Genomic DNA, 22,782 nt, shown 5'->3' with positions numbered 1-22,782 from the left:
CGTTGACTTTTCGAAGTGCCGTTTTCCCCCTTTTCTTTTCTCACTCTACACCTCAGATGCCCATTTCTTGTCTTCACCATTTGTCCTACTAGTCTGCTTTTCTTTGCTCGTACTTGAGTTGGCGTGTCCTCAGTCCAAATTCCCATCTCCGTTCAGGAACAGCACATAGAACGTGAAATTACCATGGCGGCCGGGCACTTAACCAAACCCCGACTAAAACACGCCATCAACGACGCTTGACAGAAAGGAACCCGCATATCCCAAAAGTGATACTATCAGGAACTGAAATACCTGTGAATTAAACAACACGGTCAAGAAATAAAAGGTTAAGCTATGGTAAACAAGGCCATAGGAGGGAAAAGAAAGCAAAAAAGGTAAAGGCCAAAACTAGCCTGGAGGCAGAATCAAATCGCTTCCTGCCTTGAAGAGGAGGGTTGGTGTTGGGATTGGGTATCGCTGGTAGATTTGCATCCGTGCCACTATCATGACATACAAGTCTGAAGAAAAAAGATCAAAGGTATCTGTCCCGGCTAAAATTTGTCTTTTCCCCCATTCCATCCAGTCAGCCTGATGATAAATCCTCTAGGAAGCCCCAAGCGAAGAACAAAAAAAGTGTCGGTAGTAGTGTTATGTGGATAATGCTTTCATGATCCTTGGTCCGTCGAAAGAAACCAAAATTCTGTGTGATATGTCGAAAGGTAAAATATGGGGTGATGATACTTTCGCATGCAAATCGGGTAGCAATAGTATATCCAGGCGACTGTGTAGTTGTGGTGCGGACAGTAATGACCCATGCTGGGTCTAGGATTGATGGTCGAGTTGCAAAACGGGAAGATTTTCGCGTCGTGAAAAGCCGAATAATCATGATGAAGCCGACGGAGCCATGTGCATATCCATAAAGTCCTCTAGGTCCGGAACGGGTGAGAAGTTCTCCAAAAGTAGATCAGGAGCGTTTTCTTCCTATGCACCCGCATCTTCACCCAAGCCCTGCTGGCCAGGTCCTCCGGCGTTGCCTGACTGCTCCTGGGAGCTAATAAGCTCCTCATAGTCGACCATCTGCAACGCCAGTTTCTTGGCAGTGCATTCGATGAGAATAAGTTGCCGAGTAGCCTTGTCCGCGCTCCGTACCTCGGACATGGCCCGATTCAACATGTGCTGAAGCATTGGATTGCTCATCGAGGGAGCTGCTGGAGCGATAGCGCTCACGGGAGCCGGAGCAGCAAGGGCAGCATGGGTGCCGAGCGGGTGAGGAGTGCCAAAGCGGAAAGCATTGGGGTCAGACGGAATATTGATCCCACCGTTTGCCCCGTTCGGCAGGATCGCCGTGTTGTGCTGCTGCTGCTGAGCATTTTGGGGATTGCGCGTTTCTATAACCGGGATGTTAGAACTGTAGCTGGTTCTCACACACACAAAACAATCGGGGAAAGCTTACCGTGGAAACTGCACCTGGCACCACTGGCATTAAACCAGCAATTGGCACAACTGCCGCACATCTGGCCGTCCACCACTATGCAGCTGGTCCATGGACCGTGGCCCTTGTGGCAATTCTTACAGGGAACGCGAGCCGGCTCACCAGCAATGTGAGCGAACAAAGCTTCAACATTGCTTCTACGTGCCAGGTTCAGCACCTGCTCAGGGCGCCTCTGCTGGGCAAGACGATGACCTGGCTCACGAGCCAACCTCTTGGCAAGGGCACTCTCGACGTTTAGCTGGCCATAGCCGGATTCATGAGCCATATCCTCCGTGCTCTTGGACAGCTGAGGGTCCATCGAGTGCTGATGGGGGGACGGCTGCATCTGCTGGGGCTGGCCCATGGGGGCAACAGGGGGTTGGTGCTGATGTTGATGAGGATGGGCCTGAGGTTGTCCAAGGCCCTGAAGCATATCAGCTTGCTGCTGTTGTTGCTGTTGATGCTGCTGCTGTTGTTGCTGATGGTGTTGATGTTGCTGCTGCTGGTGCTGGTGTTGTTGATGTTGAGAGTGGTCCTGAGGAGAGGGTTGAGGCACACCACCAGGGCCACCTGGGTTACCTAGCATGTTGGCACCAGTAAGATCAACATGGCCGCCGAGTCCCGAGTTTGCAGCGGCAGAGGCATCTTGGTCCTCCATCTCGGCGTCAACATCCGGCTCGCCAGTGCCATCATTCAGGGAACCGGGCTGACCAAGACCAGTCTCCATGACGGCAGCAGCAGCTGCGGCAGCATACTCTTCAGTGCCCATCCTGGCCGTAGGGTCGTCGAAGGCGGATGGGTCTTGCTTGAGGGAATCCTGGTCAATATCAGGCTCCTGGTGTTGCTCCTGTTGGTGCTGAAGATGATCCTGGTTTTGATCTTGCTGATGCTGTTGCAGGTGATGGTTGTGGAGGTCGTGTTCCTGAGCCTGCTGATGCTGGAGTTGAAGCTGGGCCTGAAGTTGGGGATGGATATGGCCAACGTTGTTAGGGTCCTGGTCGGGGCTCAGGTTGGTAGCCACGTTTTGTTGCTGTTGGTGTTGTTGATGTTGATGTTGTTGTTGTTGCTGCTGTTGTTGCAGCTGCTGTTGCTGTTGTTGCAGCTGCTGTTGCTGTTGCTGTTGAAACTGCTGGAGCTGGGCTTCGTGAGCAGCAAGTTGCTGGACAAGTTGGCTGTTTCGGACCAGCGAGTGAGGACTGGCGACAGCGCGGGGACGTGCCGGGGTGGTCGGCTTGGTCACCTTGGCCGGGCCGGGGCCCGGAGTGAGTCGCGAGGCTGGGACTTGGCCTTGGCCGGGGGCAGGGCCGACCTGGAGTCCAACGGAGCCGACCTGGACCTGGCCGACAGCTCCGGGAATCTGACCGACAGCACCGACAGCACCGCGCTGGACACCGGATCCGGGGCCAGCGACAGGGCGGATTGGCGATGGTTTCATACTCCGCTTGGGGTCCGGGTTGCTGGTACCAGTTGGCAGCAATGACAGGCGGTTACCAGGTGTCGCGAGCTGCTCGTCGCTGTATGGGCTGGTAATGGCGCTTGGTAGGGTGAGTTGGTGTTGAGCAGCTGTCGTCAGCTGGTGTTCCAAAGTCGGGCGACAAGTTTGGGGAGGAGAGGAGAGAAATGTGTGTCCAGGGAACTGCTGGATCGGCGAGACACCGCTCGACGGACGCGACATTTTAGCTGGCGGGCAGTCACCGGCAGGCAACCAGCAGCCAGAAGGTGGCGGCAACTGCGTGCCAGTGTCCATCAAAACTCCGGCTTGTGCAACTGCCGTGTACACAGACGCCCGACTGTTAGAAGGGCGCACGAGCCACAAAACACTGACAACGGAGACGATTGTCCAATCACCGAGTGTTATCCGTGCTTCTGCCCCTCCTCCCTCGATCCTCGTTGATGGTCAATTGGCCGGAATTGGTGAGTACCTACCACGTCCCTTGCACCAACCAGAGCAGTGTCATCAGAGATGTCAGTAAAAACCCAAAGTCTAGAAATGGAGTGTAAGAGAGAATTCAGATGGAATGGGGATGCTTGATACAGTATCGATATGATGTGTTTCTGTTCGCGGTGCTGGATAACAGCAGAAACGGAAAATGGGAAGCGGATGAAGTTCCGAGTTCTGGACAGTCAACACCAGCTGGTACCTACACTGCCTGCTTATATGTCCACCAAATGGAAAGGGGAGGGTTAGGGTTCAAGCTGATCGAATGGGGCATCTTGCAGCTTCTCGACAGCAGCTGCCGTCCTCCAACATCCCACTTCATGAACTGCACCTCGAGCTTAGGTCCAAAGCCCTGAACCGAGCTCACGCCTTCCTTTGACACAATCTGTAGTATACAATAAGAGCAGGCTTTACCAGAACATTCAAACGGTTTCAAAACCTATTCAGACTGCGAAAGAGATGTTAGTTTGACTTCGAGGTGAATGTCGTACATAGAAGACGGGGGGACCTCCAGAAGAACAGATCCAGCCGTCACATCACTTCTTCTTCGGATGCGTAAAAGGATGCCCCTTTTCCCTCGCCCACTTCACAACCGTCGAGTTCATCCCCCTCAAAACGAAGAAGTAAATGATGGGTATGAACCACCCCATCATCGTGTCCAACACCCAGTTATTCCTCGGCGACCCGCCCATGATCCCGCACTGCATCAGCCTGCCCAGGAACGACACATCGACAAAGTACTTGCCCGCCTCCAGCCCGGCAATCGCCCTCCTCGCTACCGTATCCGGGCTCTCCGCCGGCTCGTCCTTCTCCAGCTCCACCGTGATGTCCGGCTTCGTCTGATTCTCCCTCTCGTAGCCCGGCGACACAATCGTGCCGGGGAACACAATATGCACCTTGACCGGGTTATCCGGGTAGTAATTGACCTCCATCGCCAGGGTATCCGCCAGTCCTCTCAGCGCCCACTTGGTCGGGGTGTACGGGCCATAACCCAAAATCGCAAAAAGCGCCAACATCGACGCCGTAAACACCAAGTGCTTCGGCTCCCCCTTCGGCCCCGTGCTGTTCTCGGGCGCCAGCCACTCCCTCAATATCGCCCGCGACATTTCGGCCGATCCAAAGTAGTTGACGTCCATGTTGCGGCGCGCGGCAGCCATGCTGTCGTCGTCCGTCCACAGCAGAGGTGTCGACATGCCGGCCACGCACCAGACGATGTCCGGGGAGCGCCCGCCGTTCCAGGCAATGGCTTCGGCAATCACCACCGCGGCGTAGTCGTGCTCGGAAACGTCGGCTGAGATGTAAGTGAAGCGTTGCGTGGAGGGGTTCTTGGCGGCGGCGCGGACGTCGGCGAGGGCTTCCTCGAGGCGCCCGACGTTGCGCGAGACGAGGATGACGTTGGCGCCCTTTTGCGAGAGTTGGATGGCCGCTGAGCGGCCCATGCCTTCGGAGGCACCGGTTAGGAGGACGGTCTGGAGGTTTGTCAGGGTGGAGTTAGTGTTTGGTTGAAGTCAGGTCAGGTTAGGTTGGGCTTCGGGGCGCATACCCGGCCCTCGACTGGCATGTGGTTTTTGGAGCTGAAGAGACCCATTGTTGCGAATATGCCGATGGCCGCGACGATAGCTGCAACCGGGAGAGACCAGGAGGTGCTGAGGGTTTGTAACTGTTCCATTAAAGGCTCCGTGATAACAGAATGATTCATCCGCGGATTCTGGAAGTAAGATCGGACTCGAAGGAACTGTTGACGCAGCGCGCCAGAGCTGTTGTACCTCTACGGCGTAAATTTAGTGGATGCTGTCAGCGGTCAGCACTGGAGCTTCCACCCCTGTCTGTGAGGTGTAAGTGACTTGGTACCGAAAGTTGATTCGATCGAGCTTTCGCGCTCAGTTCAGAAAATAACAAAGTCTTTGGGGACAATGGTAAACAAAGTCTTCTTCTTGGAGTCTTTATAAGACACTTTTATCAACTGCCATATCCCATTGAGGTCACGTCAACGTAACTCTGGGAAGTCATCTTGGAGCATCCCGTCGACCCGACCCTGAGGAAGCTTTGACCATTTTCAGATGTAAGAGTGGAGCATCTCCAATTGTGGGGTTCGGCGGGCTGCATGGGGAGTGGAGCTAGGCGGTCGAGGTTCCGCTGGGAATGGATCGCAAATCGACAAGGGCAAAAAAATTCTGCCGCTTCAACATTTGTTGCCCGCCTAGCAAACAAACCCACCACAGCACATTGAACGAGCATCTCCAGGTGCCTTTTGACAGCGCTTTCGCCACGACATATCTCACAATCGCGTGAGAAACCTTCCAAGTCATCAGTACCGATCAGCGCGACACAATTGCAAAAATGGCCAAGAAGAGAAAGGCCCCGAGACCGACCGGCCCCGCCGAGCCTCGCGAGGTCGACGCCAAGGACGCCCGTCTTACCGTCAAGACCTACAAAGATGTCGCCAACTCGGAAGACGAGTACTGGGAGAACCAGGATCGCATCGACTTTGACGACAGCGACGATGGCAGACAATCTAAGCGCAGGCGCCAGAACAAGGAGGAGGAGTTCCTAGAGGCTTCTGACGAAGAGGTTTTCGAAGAGGAGGAATCTGACGAGGAGAGCGAACAAGAAGATGCCGCACCCGCGAAGGGAAAGAAGGTCAAGACAACAGTCCTGTCCGATGAAGAGATGGGCGGTGAAGAGGAGGAAGAAGGCGACGAAGGATGGTGGGGTTCCTCCAGGAAGGACTACTACAATGCCGATCAGATCGAGACCGAGGCCGATGCCTTGGAGGAAGAGGCTGAGGCAAAGAGGCTCCAGGCCAAGAAGTTGGCCAAGATGTCTGAGGCCGATTTCGCGTTCGACGAGAGCGAGTGGCTAGGAACTAAGGAGGAGGCCGAGGGAGAGGAGGACGTCATTACCGAAAAGCTCAACGAAGTCGAAATAACAGAGGACATGGGGCCGGAGGAGAGGTACAAGCTTCTACAAAGCCGATATCCCGAATTCAATTACCTGGCGGAGGAGTTTAGGGAGCTGCAGCCGATTCTCACAACTTTCCAGAAGGAGGCCGAGGGCAAGCCCGCCAAGTCTCTGGAGATGGTCAAGTTTTGGACTCTTGGGTGCTACGTCGCTTCTCTTGCCAGCTATTTCGCCATCCTCACTTCGCCAGCAAGAGACAGCCAAGGTGTTTCCAAGACGATCAGCCCTACGGAACTCAGAGACCACGAGGTTATGGGCACATTAATGAGCTGTCGCGAGGCTTGGCTCAAGGTCAAGGAACTCAAGCCACTCAAGAGCGTCTCCTCGACCAGCGGCATGCTTTCGCCACCTGAAGACGAGGGCGAGTTCGATGACCTGTCTGACGACGATATGGAGGACTTCAAGCAGATGCTCAAGAAGAACAAGCGCGAGTCCAAGGCCGAGCTCAAGGCCAAAGCAAAGAAGGAGGCTGAGAAGGCCAAGAAGGCCAGGGCTGTCGAGCAGTCTCTTGCCGATCTTTCCAACTTGCTCGAGACCACCAAGACGGCAACCAAGGCCAGCAAGAAGTCTGCCAAGGTCGACAAGCGCGATGATGATGAGCGCTCCGACTTCGGTGACGAGGAGATCCTTGAGGCTCACGTGGCCAAGGAGAAGGCTGCTCGCAAGAAGAGTCTCAAGTTCTACACCTCCCAGATCGTGTCCAAGTCCGCCAAGCGTGCGGATGCGGGTCGCAACGCCGGTGGTGATGACGATATTCCTTACCGTGAGAGACTTGTAAGTCGGCCATCGCTCAGCCATTGTGTGTCAGCATCCACTAACTTTTCCACAGAGAGACAGGCAAGCACGCCTCAACGCCGAGGCCGAGAAGCGCGGCAAGAAGGGCAGCAAGCACGGCGCCGCACTGGGCGAGGGCGACAGCGACGACGAGGACAAGGCCGTTGCCAAGCAGGTGCGCGGCGAGGAGGACGAGTACTACGACATGGTGGCGCACAACGCGGCCAAGAAGAAGGGGGACAAGGCGGCCAAGTACGAGGCTTTGGCGGCGGCCAAGGGCGCCCGGGTCGTGGAGGAAACGACGGTCGGCCCCGACGGCAAGCGCCAAATCAACTACCAGATCCAGAAGAACAAGGGCCTCACGCCGCATCGCAAGAAGGAGAACCGCAACCCGCGTGTCAAGAAGAGGATGATGTACGCGGAGAAGCAGAAGAAGCTCAAGAGCGTCAAGGCCGTGTACAAGGGCGGCGAGGGCAAGGGCGGATACCAGGGAGAACTGTCGGGTATCAAGACCGGCTTGGTCAAGAGTGTCAAACTTTCTTGATTGGGATTTGGTTGTCGTGGTTGTTGGACTGGTTTGTAGTACTCTGGGTATATCATGCATGTATAGATTTTTGGGTTGTCGATAATCATGGCCTCTACGGAAATGGAAAAGGGGGGCTTGCACATGGCAATGGCATCATGTTTCTTGAACACACTCGGTACCTCTCTCAAGATACAAAATCCGTGATATGTGTACCGGAGGTCGCCGGTACCGGCATTCCGTTGTTCTCATGCCGGTGTTGGATGTTGTCATACAGGAATGTCCCTAGTAAATGCGGCACTATGGGAGGCGGTCAAAAAGTTTGCACTTAAAGGGGGTTTTGCCCTCAATGGCGCCTCACTCCCATACAAATCTGAGAACTCGGGCCGCCAAAAGTCTTGCACTTATCGGGGACATTTGTATGGGATTCACAGAACGGGGGGTTGCATTCCATTGCAAGGGACAATCCTGTACTCGAGTTTCATCCAGCGGTTGACGTACCCCACAATCTCCACAGTACGGGGGGCTTGAGCCGCCTGAGACGTGCATGTTCTAGGGCTCTTTTGCCGCCGCCGAGATGCATTAATGGCGGGTCAAACTTGAGTGTTCCCGGATTTGGGGGCAACCGGTATGTGGATGAGGAGGCAAAGGAGTCATGCCACCTTCAGACTTTTTTTTATGTATGACTCCAATTGACTAGCAACCAAATCGAGTCTTTCTTTTGCTCGGTCCTTTTTGTTTACTTTCATTTTGCATCATTATCTTGAGCTTCACTTCAATCTGTGCTCTTTCCCTTGGGACGACAGCTCATGAATCCTCTGTGGGCTCTCAATTGAAGTGACGTACCTCTACCGGATACACAAAACAAAGAGCGAGTGAGGCGGGCTGATTTCCAACAAACCACACGAACAACTATTCAATTACGCCTCAACCCACAAGCATCACCAACTTACTTAAAGAGAAGGCTAAAGAGAAGGACGCACAAAAAGTGAAACAGCATAGCGTTCAGTCCCACGGACGACAGCAGCCACCATGCCTCTGGCGCCCCCGACCGAACTCCTCCACCTCGACGTCGAGGCCATATCGGGGATCCTCGGGTATGTCTCACTTCACTTCCATCATTTCCCTTCACTTCCCCCCTTCTGCTTCCCCCGGGCCATGTTGCTAAAACTCTCTCAACAGCTCCGTATCAATAGCATGCTGGGTCGTCGTCTTCTCCCCGCAAATCATCGAAAACTTCCGCCGCTCATCCGCCGACGGGCTATCCATCCAATTCATCATCATCTGGCTAACCGGCGATGTCTTCAACATCCTGGGCGCCGTTCTTCAGGGTGTCCTACCGACCATGCTCATCCTGGCTATTTACTACACCATTGCCGACGTGGTGCTTCTAGGGCAATGCTTCTATTATCGGGGGTTTACCTGGCGGGATGAGGTCGCCATCGTTGATGAGGTAGTGGAAAGTGATGGCGACAGCCGGAAGAATAAGCGCAAGGGTAGGGGTGATGGAAGCAGAAGGGAAGGAGAGAACTTGGGATCTGGATCTGGGCCGGATGAACGCACCGCTTTGCTAGGAGGAGCTGGAGGAGAAAGAGGAAACGCGGGCGTGGCGTCCTCGGCGGCCAGCGCTACCACTAACACCACGCTGACTCCTCACCACGGCCACCACCTCGGCCCCTACGACGGCACCCGTGAACGTCGCGGGTCCTGGTCGCACCTCTCGCCCGCCGTACCTCTAGTCGACCCCGCCGAACTCGAAGCCGACATCCTGCACCGACGGCGCGGGCGCAACGGCAACCGATCGCGAACGTCTGCCAGTTCCGGTGGTCCCACGAAGCTGCAATCCTTCTTGTTCAATATGCTCGCCATCTTAATGGTTTGCGCAGCCGGCGTCATGGGCTGGTTTCTGTCCAGGGAGTATTACCCACAGCAGCAGCCTTCAACCGAACTTCCCTCTTCCGATCCCAAGGACGGCGACCTCCCCAAAACAGGAGTCGAATTCTCCTTCTGGGGCCAAATCTACGGCTACCTCTCCGCCATCCTCTACCTCGGCTCGCGGCTGCCTCAGCTGCTGCTTAACTTCCGGCGCAAGTCCACCGAGGGGGTATCAATGTTGTTCTTCCTGTTCGCTTGCCTGGGCAACTTGACCTATGTCTTGTCCATCCTGGCCTACGACGGCTCGTCCGAATGCGCCGCCGGACCGGGCGACTGCGAAGCCGGCGAGGAAGGAAAGATTTACTGGCGCTATGTGCTGGTGAATGGGAGCTGGTTGGCGGGCAGCGCGGGGACGTTGTTGTTAGATGGGGCGATTTTTATGCAGTTCTTTTTGTATAATAAGGAGGAGGTTTGGGGGGATGAGGATGATGAGAGTGAGTGGGATAGTGAGAGTGGGAGTGGAAGTGGGAGTAGTGTGATTAGTGAGCGGAGTGGAAGGGTTAGTGAGGATGGAGAAGAAGGGGGTGAGCAGGGCCAGGAAAGTGATGGGAGGGGGTGGGATAGTGATGATGAGAGGAGTAAGTTGGATGAGGATGAGATGAGGGATCGGAGGAGAAGGGTGGTGTAAGTGAGAGTGGGAGGATATGAAGTGATGGATTCTCTATGGATTTGGGTTGAAAAATGTTTGACGAATATGACGCAAAATGGAACGGAAAATGAGTGGGCATATATGAGCGTTTAGGATGACATTTTGGATTATTCAACTTTGGATCTCTTCTTTCTCGCATAAACGATTTACATACAAAACCATTCCTCTCATCTCCCTTCTGCTCCTACACACATAGGACACACACGTACCCCTACTCTAAAGCTTATGCCTCTTCTTCCCACTCGCAATCTTCTCAAACTCCCCCTGCGGCACTCCACTAACAAACCTGTCCAACCCCGCCATCACCTCCGCCACATTCTGCGCATCATACACATCCCTCTCGGGCCTCCTAACCAACTTCTTGATCCCCAACAAACTATCCCCGACCAAATGCTCTCCCAGCCTTTCCTCAATCTCCTTCAACACCAACCCCTTAAACTTTTCCGTCTCCCCCTTGCCCACTTCCTCAAAGCACTTGGTCACAAACCCCGTCTGCACCAGTTCCTCCTTCGTAATCCTCTTACTCATGATCAACGCCTCGTTAGCCTTGGGCAAGCCCAATCGCTGAACAAGACCGCGGGAGGCGCCTCCCTCGGCTACTAGCCCCAAAGAGGAGAAGGGAGTGAGAAGGAAAGTGGTGGGCACGCAGTAGATGAAGTCGGCGAAGGAGACCAAAGCGGCGGAGAGGCCGATGACGGGCCCGTTGAGACCGACGATGAGGATCTTGGGGTGCGTGTAGAAGGCTTGGGTGATGTTGAGGTTGTTGGCGACGAAGTTGCGGAGCCAGTGGTTGTGGATGGCGTCTTGGGAGGAGAGACCTTCGGAGGGGGAAATGTTGGATTTGGAGATGGAGACGTCGGCGCCGCTATGTATTGGAATAAATGTCAGTTTTTTGTTATTGGGGTAAAGAGGGCTTGATGCTGTGCTACATGGTGCCGGTTGTGGTGCAGGTCAGGGTAAGGGGTATTAGGCAGTAGAACTTGACTTACGCAGAAAAGTAACGGCCAGTGCCAATGATCAAGGTAATGTAAACCTCATCGTGGGTAGCGACCTCGCGTAGCCGTTGAGCCAGATCGTAGTATTGCATCTGGGTGAGGGCGTTGAGTTTCTTTTCATTGTTGATGGTGATGATGGCCAGTCGGCCCTTGTACTCGACGTTGATGACTGATGGTTCCGCCATGGTGTCTATCGTATTGGTGCAAATGGGTTCAACACTCTTGACTGAAGTTGTATTCAAGAGTGAAATCAAAGGAATGAAAGATCTTGATATGTAAGATTCACAAGATGGAATTGCTTTCCCCGGATGCCGAGAATGAGACGAACCCCTGCTTACGCGGGGGTGTTCCCCACAATGCGGAGGTGGAGACGATCATGCCTCGGCTATCCACTGTTGCCCTATAAGACATGGTCATTTTCCTCTCTTCACCTTTTTCTTTTTGCTCTTCTCTGTTTCAAATCCCCTCACAACATAATTCCGAAGCGACGTTCTTGCTCACGGGGAATGGTGGTCAGAAAGAGGTTGGGTTTTGAGGTCGAAGGATTGTACTATCCACTCTAGAATAAGTCGTCCCCTGCCTGGGTTTTCGTTGTTGGGTATTTGGCGGAAGATTGCAGACCGCTTCCTCTTCCTTTCTTCAGACCAATCGATCCATCAAAATCACCACATTGGTTTCCACTCCTCTCAGAATTCAAGTCACTTGAAAAGCCTAAATCTCATACCTCGGATTACGCTCTTACACGATTAGTGATCCATCTGTCAGAACCGTCAGGGGGTTAGGGACGGTAATAGCTGTCAGGGTAATGAAAAAATGCTGAACCTGACGGCCATTCTGACGGAACCGCTGACCGTCAGTAAGAGCTGAAATTTACCGCGTAATGAAAAAATGGGATACTCGCTCAAATAACGGATCACTATACACGATAGGACGAAGCTCCAACTCGATGTTAGGGTACCAATCGCAACAATCAGGGTCCTGGTCGGTCTTGCCTCCGCGATAGGAGCGTCCACGGCTAACTTTTCTCCTCGTCGGTGCCTTATCCCCGGCAAAGGCAGCCATCAGAGGCTCAACTGTTCCATTCTCGAAACGAAGGGAAAAGTCATCAGCAACCGGTCCCCTGTCATTCAAGGCGGCGGGAATCCTTCCCTCAAAAGAATGAGCCTCCAAGTTGACTGCAGCGCAGAGTTGCGTTGAACTGTCAACTAGTGTTAACGAAGGGCGCACGCTTGTCATTTGTTGTGGACCCTGTGGAGCTTATGGAGAACAAGTGTTGATATCGCCATTTTTATGATCCGAAATCTTTTACATTGAGATTTGAGTCCTATGGTTTGGCAGGAAGATAAAAGATGGAAGTGTCCCGTTAGATGTTGGTACTTCCATTAACCTCCATTGCTCCAGATTGATTTCCTCAATTAGGAAGAGATAGGTTCGGGTCTGCCATACAAGACGACGTATTCCACCAAAGCTCGGCGGGTAACCAGAAACAACCCTCAAGATGGCTTCCCAATCAACTTTCGATATACCACTGGACTCACTACCTCCATCCCATCGAACCACCATAAGCAAGACGGACCTCGACCCCATCCGTCGAGCTGAAACCGGCACTCCGGAGCCCCAAGATATCCAAGAACCTGCAAGACATGAGTTCTCCCAGCTACCGCCAGTCGACGGCGGCAAGGACGCCTGGCTCTTTTTAGCCGCATGTTTCGTTGTCGAAGCATTAGTCTGGGGTACGTTTACCCATCACTTACCTCTATTCAGGTACATCAGCCAAGGAAACCCAGATGCTAACCTTAAACCCCCTCCACTAGGCTTCCCCTACTCCTTCGGCGTCTTCCAGGACTACTACAGCACCCACCCGCCCTTCTCCGCCTCCAGCAACCTCGCCGTCATCGGCACCTGCGCCATGGGCATCATGTACCTCGACACTCCCTTAATCATGGCCTTCTTCCGGCGTTTCCCCCGGTTCGCGCGATGGTCTCCCATCGTGGGTTTGCTGGTCATGTGTTTCGCCCTTGCCATGTCGTCCTTTTCTAAGACTGTCACCCACCTGATCGTCACCCAGGGGATCTTGTACGGTGTCGGGGGCTCGATCGCTTACTCCCCTTGTATCCTCTACCTGGATGAGTGGTTCGTCAAGAAGAAGGGATTGGCTTACGGGATCATGTGGTCCGGCACTGGTTTGGCGGGCGTGGTGTTGCCGCCGTTGCTGGAACATTTTTTGTCCAAGTACGGGTATCAGACTACGCTCCGCATCTGGGCGGTGACGGTGTTTGTGTTGAGTGCCCCGTTGGCGTGGTTTTTGAAGCCTAGGGTTTCTGTTGGAGGAGGCAAGGTTGCGGCAAGCGAAGCAACTTCTTCTGCCTTTACGTCTGGGACAACCACCCCAACGAACACCAACACACACGACCATACTCCTCCTCCAAGTCAAACGCCCTACAGCCCCTCCCTATCCTTCGTCTTCACCCGCCCCTTCCTCTTCTACCAACTCTTCAACATAATCGAAGCCGCCGGCTTCTTTCTTCCGGGGATTTACCTGCCCTCCTACGCGCGCTCCGTCCTGCAAGCCCAGGGGTTCCTTACCTCCTTGACTTTGTTACTGCTCAACGTCGCCTCCGTCTTCGGCTGCGTCGCCATGGGCTGGTTCATCGACCGGCTGGACGTCACCACCTGCATCATGTTGTCGACAGCCGGCACCGTGCTGGGGACTTTCTTTCTCTGGGGTTTCGGCACCAACTTGGCGGTTTTGTATGTTTTCTGTGTGGTGTATGGGTTCTTTGCGGGCAGCTTTGTGAGTACGTGGCCGGGGATGATGAGGGAGGTTGCGAAGTTGGGTCATCAGGGTTCTGGTGAGACTGGAAATGAATACGGGAGTAAGCCGGTTGATCCGACCATGGTGTTTGCGTTTCTGGCGCTGGGGAGGGGAGTGGGAAACGTGGTTAGTGGGCCGTTGAGCGAGGTGCTGGTTAAGGGGTTGCCGTGGCAGGGGAGGGCATTGGCTGGGTATGGGAGCGGGTATGGAGGGTTGATTGCGTTTACGGGGGTGACGGCGTTGGTGGGAGGGGGAAGCTTTTTGTGGAAGAGGTTGGGGTGGTTGTGAATGGGTTGAGTGTTGTTATAGGGTGGGTACAATGTAAAAGTGATCATGTCACGTTAGAGCTTAATCGGGGTAGTGTAAACAAGAAAGAGACAAAACAAAATAAAACGAACTGTGCGTACAAACACTCGTGTTTGGTTGTGATCCTTCATCGCTTGATGGTACAGTTCATGTTGGAAGAGCTGAATACCGAACTTGCCCTCCCAGAGGCCTTTGATTGAATCTCCTTCATGCCAGTTTGGATAGAGCTGGACATGTCGCAATTGAAAGCAGTTGCCATCTCATACCAATCTGTCGATGATGGTATCACCAGATCTCGGCGCGTCGGCGGCATCAAGGCCGACTGGCTGACACCAAAACCTTGCAGAGGTCCTTGGAGTTGGACAGAACTTGAGGCTGAGTCTCTTGAGCTGACAGTGTAATGATGATGAGCACATCGTATTTCTTCTCACTTGAGTGATGCTTCTAATATGTTAAGGTCACCGTAAGATTGTGTTCTGTGATTCCCCCGTCTCTCATCAGATGGCAGGAAACGTTGCGCATACCTCGTTCCTCGGTCTCTGCTCGTAGCACCAAGCATCAACATCCAAGGAGAGTTTTGCTCGTGCTATTCAGGGTCAAGGAACATGGTACGGTATGGTACGATGCTGCTCGCTTTATTCCTTCCAAGTTGACGCAACACCGTGGATGAAGTCCGAGAAAGTCAGCCGCAGGGACTACGCACGCATAAAATCCATTGAAGGGTACGCATGGAGAGAAGTTATGTCAAGGAACCGCACGTACGGATCTTGACACCAGACACTCAGCCTCAGCTCAATCGCTTCTACTACGGCGAGTTCACTCAGTGATCGACACGGATACGAGTGTGTTACGCAAAACAGTCAGGCAAAAAGAAGCTATGCTAGGGGGGGTGAGATGTTTGTCCTTTTTAGTCCCGCGACTGCACATGAGTGATCATAGGACAGAACACTCAGCAGCAGCGGGGTGGATTAGACCGGCTGTCTAGGCCTTGGGGTTTTTCTTCCACGCGAACGATAAAATCAAGTTAACCTAGAGCGCACAGAGAGATAGCGCAGAGGCAGGCAAGTTGTGGGTTTTGTGTGTATGTGCTTGTGTTTGTAATCTGAATCTTGTGATGTGATGCTGTCAAGGGGGGTGGATTAGGTCAGTCCAAAAAAGTGTCGCCGCCGTCAAAGCGTTGTTTGGCTGCCGGAGCAACTGCATCGGGGAGCAGGAGGACACGAATAACAGCTCTCGAGTGACACCCGGCGCATGTTGAACATGACAGCCAAACGTAGTTGAGGTCGGCCGACGGGGATCTCTTGCGACGTTGTGCAGAGTTTGGAAGAATTGAGAAAGAGAAATGTCGTTGTTGGTTGTGAAGGCTGGAATTGTGCTTGTGCTGTGAAAAGGAGGAAAGGGATCAGAAATTTCAAATTCTCGGCGCTGTTTTGTCTTGACAGTTCCATATGGCCCGTGCACTCTCTTTACCCCACCATGAATTGCGCCCGCTGTTTGGGCGGAGGGGCGGCAGTGTCGGTCCGAGACAGATGGCAGATGGCCTGTGCGCTGCCTGCCTGCCCGCAATGCAAGGAACAAAACCAAGTCGTCGCAACCGCACTTTTTCCACTTTCTCTTTTTTTCTTCATTAAACACTTATAAACGCACCTTAAATCAACCGAGACTGACTGACTCCTCCACTCGCTGTCGGTCAATAAGAGTGCAAGAGTAACTTGAGTCTCCTTCCCGCTATCAACACGGCATCAGCGCGTTCATTTCCCAATGGCTCTGAGACCGGTCGGCGGGGGGTTCTCTACATGTCCAATCCCAAAACAAGATGCAGCATGTGAACGGCAATGAACTACCTGTACACAATACAATGACACCCTTCGGTTCCGTTGAACCAATATGTCAAATACGGATGGCCACAGAGGCGCAATAACTGTAAGGCATCTCATCCCAGATCCTCACCGTGTGTGTAGGTGATAGATTCCGTACCACGTAACAGAGCAAGACAGGTCTAGGATGCCTCGTGGATCAGTACCGTGCTCGTATTTGGCTACAGCTTGACGAACCGCTGCCGTACGCCATCTCTGCCGTCTTCGCCGTCCGTCCGTCCGGGCTGTCAAGCTGCTCCACGCCTAAATCGAGATACTCTCCGTGGAAGGAGTTGCCGACATGGTCCCACCTGAGAAGCTCCTCTGTGTATCTGGGAAGTGCCCCTCTGAGTCTTGTCTTCCTAAACTTCACGGACAGCTACAGTCAGTGGGGGTCGGAATAAACGACCAAATGGGTCACTCATGGGTATGGGTAAACGAAAAGTATGCAAGTTTGTGGTTGGCGATAGCCTCACCTCCCTGCTCCGGACCCCTCTCGCAACTGAGACACCCAGCAACCAAGGCGCAAATCTCGAGTTACAGATATGCAAAGGGTCTAATCTGGTGGTCTTGAGCACCTGAAATCACCTCTGAAAACAAAACCACGGTGCGCATATCCGTCAATCAAACCTTGCTTCGTCATGCCATGTCGGGCATTAGAACACTACAGCATCTTATCCTACATCCCTTGTCCGACTCGATAACCGCCCGACTCAGCAATCAGAGGCGGAACCGCAATCGAGTTGGGTTGCTCTGTGGCCTGTACCATGCCCGGTCAAGTATAGACTCCAAGCCCCTGGACTCGCTGAACACGGGAGTGACTACCAACTCAGGCGCCTCCCACCGGGGCTCAAGGAAGTTCCACCCGAGGGACGAGAGATTTGCTTCTCTTTTCAACCATTTGTCCGACGTTGGCCGGTTTGGGCTCGGCTCCAGCAGCCACTTCCCGAGACCAGTTATGCCGGTTGCTCCGTTGAATGCGGCTCTGCCCGCTTCACACCTCCCCTTCACTGCCAGTTGTGAACCACTACCGGAACTGGCGGTCAGAGACATCGTCCTGCCCAGGAAGCAGTGTACCGTATCCTCTTGCTTTCACGGCATCACGAAACACTGGCAGTTTTCCCCCTCATGGCCTCCATGGTAACCATCACCAAGACAACGTGCCATATGCCGCCGCAATGGACAATATACCGAGGAATAGGAATATTTCCCCGGTCTGACTCCTTCCCCCTCTTCAGCTTACCCGCTTACTGTGAGAAATAACGTACGGAAGACCGCAGCAAACTATCAACTTGTGACGCGGTAGGCCAAAGTCGTACGGATCGTCTTCTTCAACCGTGTGTTGACATTCTGTATTGCCTTCGGGCTGATAGGAGTCTGCGGAGAGGTGGAAGTGCGAGCTTGACTTGGGCTGTGAACCTTGGCATCGGTGTTGACTACCAAGGTCATGGTGGCTTTGATGATGAGAGAGGTTGATCGTGATCAGGATTGTCGGCTGAGCCAAGGAGATAGCCCTCAGGTAAGCGTTGTGTGTATCCTGAAATGATGTCCCAACATGGCAGTCACGATGTTGGGCCAAAGCGTTCTCCGTTTGGACGGCTGAGATATATAAGCCCTTTTGTCGGCAGAGATGGTGAGGTATCTTGGACACTCGACACCAGGAATCCAACAGAAGCATCATATCTTCCCTTTATGTGCCTCATAAACGATACTTACATACCCACCTAGGATATACACTGTTCTTTATCTGCATTCAACCGGCTATCAACACTTCAGCATGATCAGATCGACCATTGACTGTGGCTCCAGCCTTCTCACTACCGAAAACATGATCAACAACTACATGTCCTTCGCCGATTTTACTCAACACGATTGGAAAAGCCCGACCAAGATGGACGGCCCCGATGATCCGGACCCCAAGACTGCCAAGCAGGCCAAAGGCACCATTCAGTATGGACCAGATGATGAGGACCCTCACCAAGCCGAAGAGCCTCACAGACACTTCTTTGGCATCATCCTTTATGGAGATAGTGAAATTGGAGGGTCAAGGAAACCTCCTCCCAAGAAATAGACCAGTGAGTGACCATTTTCTTTCCCCAAATAGCCACTCATCGTTATGTCAGGATGAATGCTGACATCCACCCTGAATAAGATACATCCGGCTACGAGACACATGTCAACATGCTTTTGACAAGCCACGGGGACCCTGTCCCAAAGTCCCGACCAGAGTCATTTTGAGACATTCACGTCTCAGTGACACCAGGCTGCTGCTTCAGTTATATAAGGGATCACGACTTGATGACGGAAGGTCACCTGCTTTTCTCTCTGTCTCTGTTCTTCCTGCATCTATGGATCGTCCCGTCTCTTTCGCACGAAGTTCTTTTTTGGCTTACATACTGTACCCCTACACCGCTACAAAAGATTTCATGGTTTTGTTTTGCATGTTTTCCCCCCGATAATGGACCGTCTTGTCATGGCTTAGATTCTCGAGAGATGGTGATGCTTATTGGGGAAACCCTGATGTGCTGAGAAGTACCTGTTAAAGAAGGAAGGAAGGAAAGATGGAAAGACAAAACGGGAGGCGGCTATTGTGATTTTCAACCATTTGTTCCCTTTCCTCATCTATTTTCCCTTATCTTTGCTTCTAGAACCCTCCTCTAATACAGTACCGTACTTTCCTCCACCCACCTCATCCATGTCCCTAGTTCATTTGGTACCGTACTTGTCCGTGGCATGCATGTGTGTCTTAAATTTTACCCGCCTCATCACGTTTTCCGCTTCCTCGCATACGCGCGCCAGATATCACACCCACGCCTCTTTCTCATGTTGTCTCAGCTTCACTTGTCTCAGCTTGCGACATACTTTCCCTGTCAAAAGGCAACCAACATACATACCCGACTGACTGTTCCTGTCTCGGAATTTTCACAACGGTGGTTGGTGAGGGCAAAGGACTGGGCGGACGGTGTGTCTGTACTTCGAGAGCTTGGCTCAGGCAAATGACACATAGTTGTCAGCTGCAGTGCAGCAGGTCTATCAGACTTGATTGACTGACTGACTGACTGACAGGCTGACAGGCTGTCAGTGAGACTGGCAGGCGGTCTAGCAACAGAAGACAATGCAGGTCGAGGTTGAACCAGACCAATTTACACAAGACGAAGATCCCGAGGTATATCGAACTGGACCAGCGCAGCAATATCCATGGGCAGCTGAGATACCCAAAAAAAGGGGAGCAAATCCAAACGATTGCATACGGGCTCTCTACTCAAGGTAAGTACGCAGTCGTGACTAGGTAAAGGAGAAACCTTCTTCGGTTCTCCAGAAGTACTAACAACATACCTACCTAACTTCGTTGTTGGCCCTATGAAAATCCCCCCCTCAGGTTGAGACAACATGTTTCACACACACATCCTAACATCCTTGCAAGGAATAGGCACTTCTACCACGTGCTCTATCGATGTAGAAGCCTCATGTCAAGGAAGGACTGGAGCCAAGGAGGTCACAGGCAAACAAAGTCGAAACAAAGAAAGCCGAAAAGTCGAAACAGAAAGTCGAAAGTACACCCACCGCACGCCACGCCAATTTTAAGGCAGGTGAGACATTTTCCCACCTTATCGCGAGGCGAGGCTTATTTCCGTCGTTTGGGCAGGGAGGGAGATAGAAAAGAAGAAGAGGAGAAGACTGAAAGAAAGTACTGAGCTTCGGGTAGGTCAGGTAAGGTAGGGAGGTCGGTAGAGAAATAGGGTACTTCTGTTTTCCAAGGTACCTTATGAATATGAGGCTGATGATGTTTGAAGCTGGGAAAGACGTAGCGAGCGAGCATAGGTTCGAGAGGGGATGTAAATCCCAGTACCAACAAGTTAGGTACCTCTAGAGTCAAGCAAAGAAGTGCAAACTGCTCTGAACCCCCCAAAGAGTCGAGGATACCTGAGCTGGTAAAAATAAAAAAATAAAAAATAAAAATAAACAAAAAAGGTTTCCATGCTAAAATTAGGAGCGTCCAACAGCAACAGATGAAGCAAGCATACGGGCGTCAATGCAACCCGCACTCTTTACTACTTGGGGGGTCTGGTTTTATCCGTACCAAAACATCTGAAATTATGGTTAATATCCGGGGAAAACCTGGGGGAAAGGGTAGAATGCAACACTGGTGACTGGTCGTCGTCCCCTTACCAAAGAACTGGCCTTCACTTTGATTCTTTCTATACATAGTACCTAAAGATCTGCTGTGGACAAGAAGCATTTGACTTTACTTTTATTGGTATAGAGTTGGAAAATGGACCACTGAAATGGTGGCGCCAATTCAAAACCCCCTTTGGGAAAACTCGTGTGTTCCGTTGGCTTATTAACTTGACTATGCTCGTTGTGCAATGGAACTTCATCTCTGTTTTTTTGACTTTCCGGGTATCATCAAGAACAACCAAACACAACCAAACGTTTCAATCTATCTGAAAATTGTGTGGTTTTGGTAGGTTAAGAGGAGAATGATATTTGCCAACCTGGGAAACTCGGCGCGTTTCTAGCCGCCACGCCCAAATGATCTTCTTTGTCCTTCGGGTCGACCTGATTGTCGGGTTGGGGCAAGGGGCCTAGACTGTTGGAATGAAATTGAATGAAAGAAAGTTGTTCAGACCTCTTTTAGGAAATGGCAATGGCAAACACAAGTAGCTCACATTTTTGACGGAGAAAGTTGTGAGAGGTTTTGTTTCCAGTCAGTTAGTCCACTTGTCGTCTATGCTTCACTTACATCTCCAAGATACCATGAAAGCATGAAGCTCTCCGAGCTCCTGCTGGCCGGAGCCGCATCGATAGTGTTGGCACATGAGAATGTATATCCGGATGTCGACGAGAGTCATAGTCATGCCTATGATCACAAAGCGTGTGGACCAGAGGGGCTAGGAGACGGCTCCCTCCGGTTATCTGCTGCCGATATTTTCGGGACTGGCGACACCGATGCGTTGACTTACTACGTCGGGAATAACACCAGATCGCATCCTCGAGAAGATCTCACCCCGCCATCAGGGCACAACTGGAGTCATACCACATCCTGCTTCAACCGCATCAGCTCCAATGATGCATTCTGCGTCTTCACAGACACTTCCTACGCCGATGGCCACGGAATCTCTTTCATCACCACCGCTCAACGAGCCGCTTACCTTGCTTCCCTTCCAACCTTCACTTCGCCCTCTACGACTACCAAACCCAATCCTGCAAAGTACACCATCAGCTCCATCCCCGGCAAAGGCCTCGGCCTCATCGCCACCACCCGTATCCCTCGCGGTTCCCTCATCCTCTCCTCTCATCCGACGCTTATGATCGACTACCGCGTCTTCGACGAGCTTTTGCGCACCGATTACATCTCACTTGAAGCGGCCGCCATCTCCTCTCTCCCACAGGCCCACCGCTCGGCCTTTTTCAACCTCTCCACGCAATCGAAGAATGCCAACGTCACCGACGGTCTCTCACGAATAGCCTTGACCGACACCATCATCACCACTAACGCCTTTGACATCCCTCCACCCCGGCCATCTCCGCCTCCTTCTCACCCCTACGCCTCTCCCCAAGAACCAGGCGACCCAGCCGACGACCTCTGGTACACAGTCTTCGCCTCCCCCATCTCCCGCCTCAATCACGACTGCCGTCCCAACGCCGATTACCGTTTTGATTGGAACAGCAACAAAGATGGTCCCGGTCTAGTTCAAGTGATAACTGCCGTGCGAGACATTTTGCCTGGGGAAGAAATCACCATCTCCTACATCAACCCGCTCAAATCCCGTCAGGCGAGGCAGAAACACTTGAGGACGGTGTGGGGATTTAATTGCTCTTGTGAGCTTTGCTCGCGCTCGAGGGGAATGGTGGAGGAGTCGGATCGGAGGATTCGGCTAATAAAAGAACTTCGGAGACTGCTTAGGGAAGAAGGGAAAGATGATGGAAGCAAAGTAGGTAGGGGAGAGGAGGAGGAAGGATGGATGACTGGGAGCAGAGGGCAAGGGGATAGAACGAAGATGGCGGAGTCGTTGGTTAACTTGTATGAAATGGAGGGGTTATGGGGGATGATATTTGAGGCATATGCGATCGCGGCGAGGGAGTATAGTATAGTGGGAGAGGCGTGGATGGCGATGAAGTGGGCGGAATTGGCGGTAGAGTTTGGGGCGATGGTGTTGGGGGAAGGGGATGAGGAGGTTAGGGAGATGAAGGAGTTGGCGAGGGATCCGTGGGGTCATGGGAGTTGGAGGAGTCGGAAGAGCGGAGGGTATGGGGAGGAAGACGAAGGGGAGGATTGGATAGAAGGTGATGAGAGGCCGGAGTGTTTTGGGGTCGAGGATGGGAGTGATGGTGAGGATGAGGACGAGGAAGGTTGGTAATCCAGCGCTCAGGTCTCGATTCCTCTCCCCGGGCCCTGATGTTCGGGTACCTGAACACAGCAGGGAAGGCGGTACTATCAGGACGTCATCAGTGGATCGTTTCAGGTCGTTTACTAACCACAGTACGAGGTATCCATAACCACCCGGTCATCCGGCTCTTGACGAGAGGAAAAAAACTGAAATAAATTCTGCGTTGAATGCCACTGAGTCGCTGATT

General features: G+C 52.7%; 7 protein-coding genes across 7 annotated transcripts; 4 read left to right on the top strand and 3 right to left on the bottom strand.

The window, feature by feature from the left end:
* Positions 1–929: 929 nt before the first annotated feature.
* Positions 930–3,355, bottom strand: B0H65DRAFT_267689 (uncharacterized protein). Its single transcript, XM_062822705.1, has 2 exons — positions 1,433–3,355; positions 930–1,367 (listed from the first exon to the last, which is right to left on the bottom strand). The coding sequence occupies exons 1-2, from the start codon at positions 3,195–3,197 to the stop codon at positions 961–963; spliced, it is 2,172 nt and encodes a 723-aa protein (XP_062679635.1). The 5' UTR covers positions 3,198–3,355; the 3' UTR covers positions 930–960.
* Positions 3,356–3,925: 570 nt separating this feature from the next.
* Positions 3,926–5,058, bottom strand: B0H65DRAFT_431129 (uncharacterized protein; the record flags this gene model as incomplete). Its single annotated transcript, XM_062824926.1, has 2 exons — positions 3,926–4,858; positions 4,933–5,058. 2 exons carry the CDS (start codon positions 5,056–5,058, stop codon positions 3,926–3,928), a joined length of 1,059 nt encoding a protein of 352 aa, XP_062679634.1.
* Positions 5,059–5,558: 500 nt separating this feature from the next.
* Positions 5,559–7,839, top strand: B0H65DRAFT_473205 (Sas10 C-terminal domain-containing protein). The gene is made up of 2 exons (XM_062827189.1): positions 5,559–7,124; positions 7,180–7,839. Exons 1-2 carry the CDS (start codon positions 5,730–5,732, stop codon positions 7,666–7,668), a joined length of 1,884 nt encoding a protein of 627 aa, XP_062679633.1. The 5' UTR covers positions 5,559–5,729; the 3' UTR covers positions 7,669–7,839.
* A 417-nt stretch (positions 7,840–8,256) lies between these two features.
* On the top strand, positions 8,257–10,330 carry B0H65DRAFT_498587 (PQ loop repeat-domain-containing protein). The gene is made up of 2 exons (XM_062827816.1): positions 8,257–8,744; positions 8,830–10,330. The coding sequence occupies exons 1-2, from the start codon at positions 8,680–8,682 to the stop codon at positions 10,208–10,210; spliced, it is 1,446 nt and encodes a 481-aa protein (XP_062679632.1). The 5' UTR covers positions 8,257–8,679; the 3' UTR covers positions 10,211–10,330.
* Positions 10,331–10,335: 5 nt separating this feature from the next.
* Positions 10,336–11,527, bottom strand: B0H65DRAFT_498583 (ClpP/crotonase-like domain-containing protein). The gene is made up of 2 exons (XM_062827815.1): positions 11,221–11,527; positions 10,336–11,096 (listed from the first exon to the last, which is right to left on the bottom strand). Exons 1-2 carry the CDS (start codon positions 11,409–11,411, stop codon positions 10,448–10,450), a joined length of 840 nt encoding a protein of 279 aa, XP_062679631.1. The 5' UTR covers positions 11,412–11,527; the 3' UTR covers positions 10,336–10,447.
* Positions 11,528–12,593: 1,066 nt separating this feature from the next.
* B0H65DRAFT_267638 (major facilitator superfamily domain-containing protein) lies at positions 12,594–14,443 on the top strand. Its single transcript, XM_062822704.1, has 2 exons — positions 12,594–12,959; positions 13,041–14,443. Exons 1-2 carry the CDS (start codon positions 12,725–12,727, stop codon positions 14,327–14,329), a joined length of 1,524 nt encoding a protein of 507 aa, XP_062679630.1. The 5' UTR covers positions 12,594–12,724; the 3' UTR covers positions 14,330–14,443.
* A 6,093-nt stretch (positions 14,444–20,536) lies between these two features.
* On the top strand, positions 20,537–22,773 carry B0H65DRAFT_473199 (uncharacterized protein). Its single transcript, XM_062827188.1, has one exon. It carries the CDS (start codon positions 20,970–20,972, stop codon positions 22,563–22,565), a length of 1,596 nt encoding a protein of 531 aa, XP_062679629.1. The 5' UTR covers positions 20,537–20,969; the 3' UTR covers positions 22,566–22,773.
* The last annotated feature ends 9 nt before the right edge of the window (positions 22,774–22,782 follow it).

The sequence above is a fragment of the Neurospora tetraspora genome (assembly GCF_033439725.1).
Source record: "Neurospora tetraspora strain CBS 560.94 chromosome Unknown B0H65scaffold_6, whole genome shotgun sequence".
In the NCBI taxonomy this organism is placed as follows: domain Eukaryota; kingdom Fungi; phylum Ascomycota; class Sordariomycetes; order Sordariales; family Sordariaceae; genus Neurospora; species Neurospora tetraspora.
Note: the sequence above shows the minus strand (reverse complement) of the source record. Positions and strands in the feature narration are given on the sequence as shown.